Below are 1,186 nucleotides of genomic sequence, written 5' to 3'. Positions count from 1 at the left end.
CTGCTCGAACAGCCTAAAAATTGGGGATCAATGGGTCCTTCTACTTTTGGCTCTTGCATTCAGCGGTCTTGCAGTTTAAGGAACCTACGCTACCTGTTTCCCGAGAACAGCTCAGTCCCCGTCACGTGTGGTAATGTCACCATTCTACCGGAATTTTACCTACTACCGTATCCATGGAACCAATATAGGACACTGTTTGAACCTGGAAAATGGGACGAATTTTTAAAAGTAAGTTGTCCCTTATCGTTATGCTTATGGTGTTTTGTTCTAGTTTCTCTTTTTAATCTAGTTTTCTCTGATGTATTTTTTCATTTAACTCTAGTTCTGAAATTTTACTATCTTGTTTCTCTCACTTTATTCTGCTTTCACTGCTGCTGTCGTGTTCTTTCGATATTTGGATGGATAATACATGGCAGGGTACATGTTTTTTTCCTCGATTATATATCGTCATGTTTTGAAGAAAAGAGTAAAATGCTAAATGTATTATTAATTAATATAGAAAAAGATAAATAAAATTGCAATTAAATCATCACGGAGGTGAGTGTCACATTAGTTTATTACTCTCAGTAATAACTAAAAGAATATATATATATATCACGTGATCCGACAAATTGAAACCGGAAAATGCCCTCCGAGTGCCGGCATGCAGAATATTCAGTTTGGAAGTTTTGCATGTTAATTTGAAAATCATGGATAACCTTATATACTCACACTAGCTACAGTATGATAGTGAGTGTATATCTTACTATCCTACTACAGAGCAGTGGTTCCCTACCGGTGGTTTGCGAACTCCTGAGGGCTAATTTTTTCGATATATCTCGCACTCTAAAAGACCAAAGACGAACCCATGGCGCCTTTGTAAACAGCAAATTCCATGGCAACTGGGAACCCATTACAACTATAGGTAGCTTATTCCAAAACGGTGATATTTCTATTTTATGCTGAAGAACTAAGGCGTCATACCTTTAAGGGAGAGAGAATTTAATGAGAATTTTCTAAATCTAAAAAAAAAAAAATCTTCTCTCTTTCAGACCCATGCGAAGACGTTTGCGATCCACACGTTTGGCAAAGTTAATAAAGGAATGCTGGTGAAAATCGGATCCAACAGTATATATGAGGGAGCAGCCAGGACTTTTTGCCCCCTCTCATACTTCCACGCCGAGTGCCAATAATTCTGCATTTTGAT

At 37.7% G+C, this 1,186-nt stretch overlaps 1 protein-coding gene across 1 annotated transcript in view; it reads left to right on the top strand.

Annotated features, from left to right (window-relative positions):
- The window catches only part of LOC119582221 (lactosylceramide 4-alpha-galactosyltransferase-like), a 32,876-nt gene extending 31,691 nt beyond the window's left edge, over window positions 1–1,185 (top strand). The window contains 3 exon segments of the mRNA XM_037930452.1: window positions 13–228; window positions 1,032–1,160; window positions 1,162–1,185. Coding sequence (XP_037786380.1) covers window positions 13–228; window positions 1,032–1,160; window positions 1,162–1,185 — 369 coding nt within the window.
- Window position 1,186: the final 1 nt, after the last annotated feature.

The sequence above is a fragment of the Penaeus monodon genome, chromosome 15, assembly GCF_015228065.2.
Source record: "Penaeus monodon isolate SGIC_2016 chromosome 15, NSTDA_Pmon_1, whole genome shotgun sequence".
NCBI lineage: Eukaryota > Metazoa > Arthropoda > Malacostraca > Decapoda > Penaeidae > Penaeus > Penaeus monodon.
Note: the sequence above shows the minus strand (reverse complement) of the source record. Positions and strands in the feature narration are given on the sequence as shown.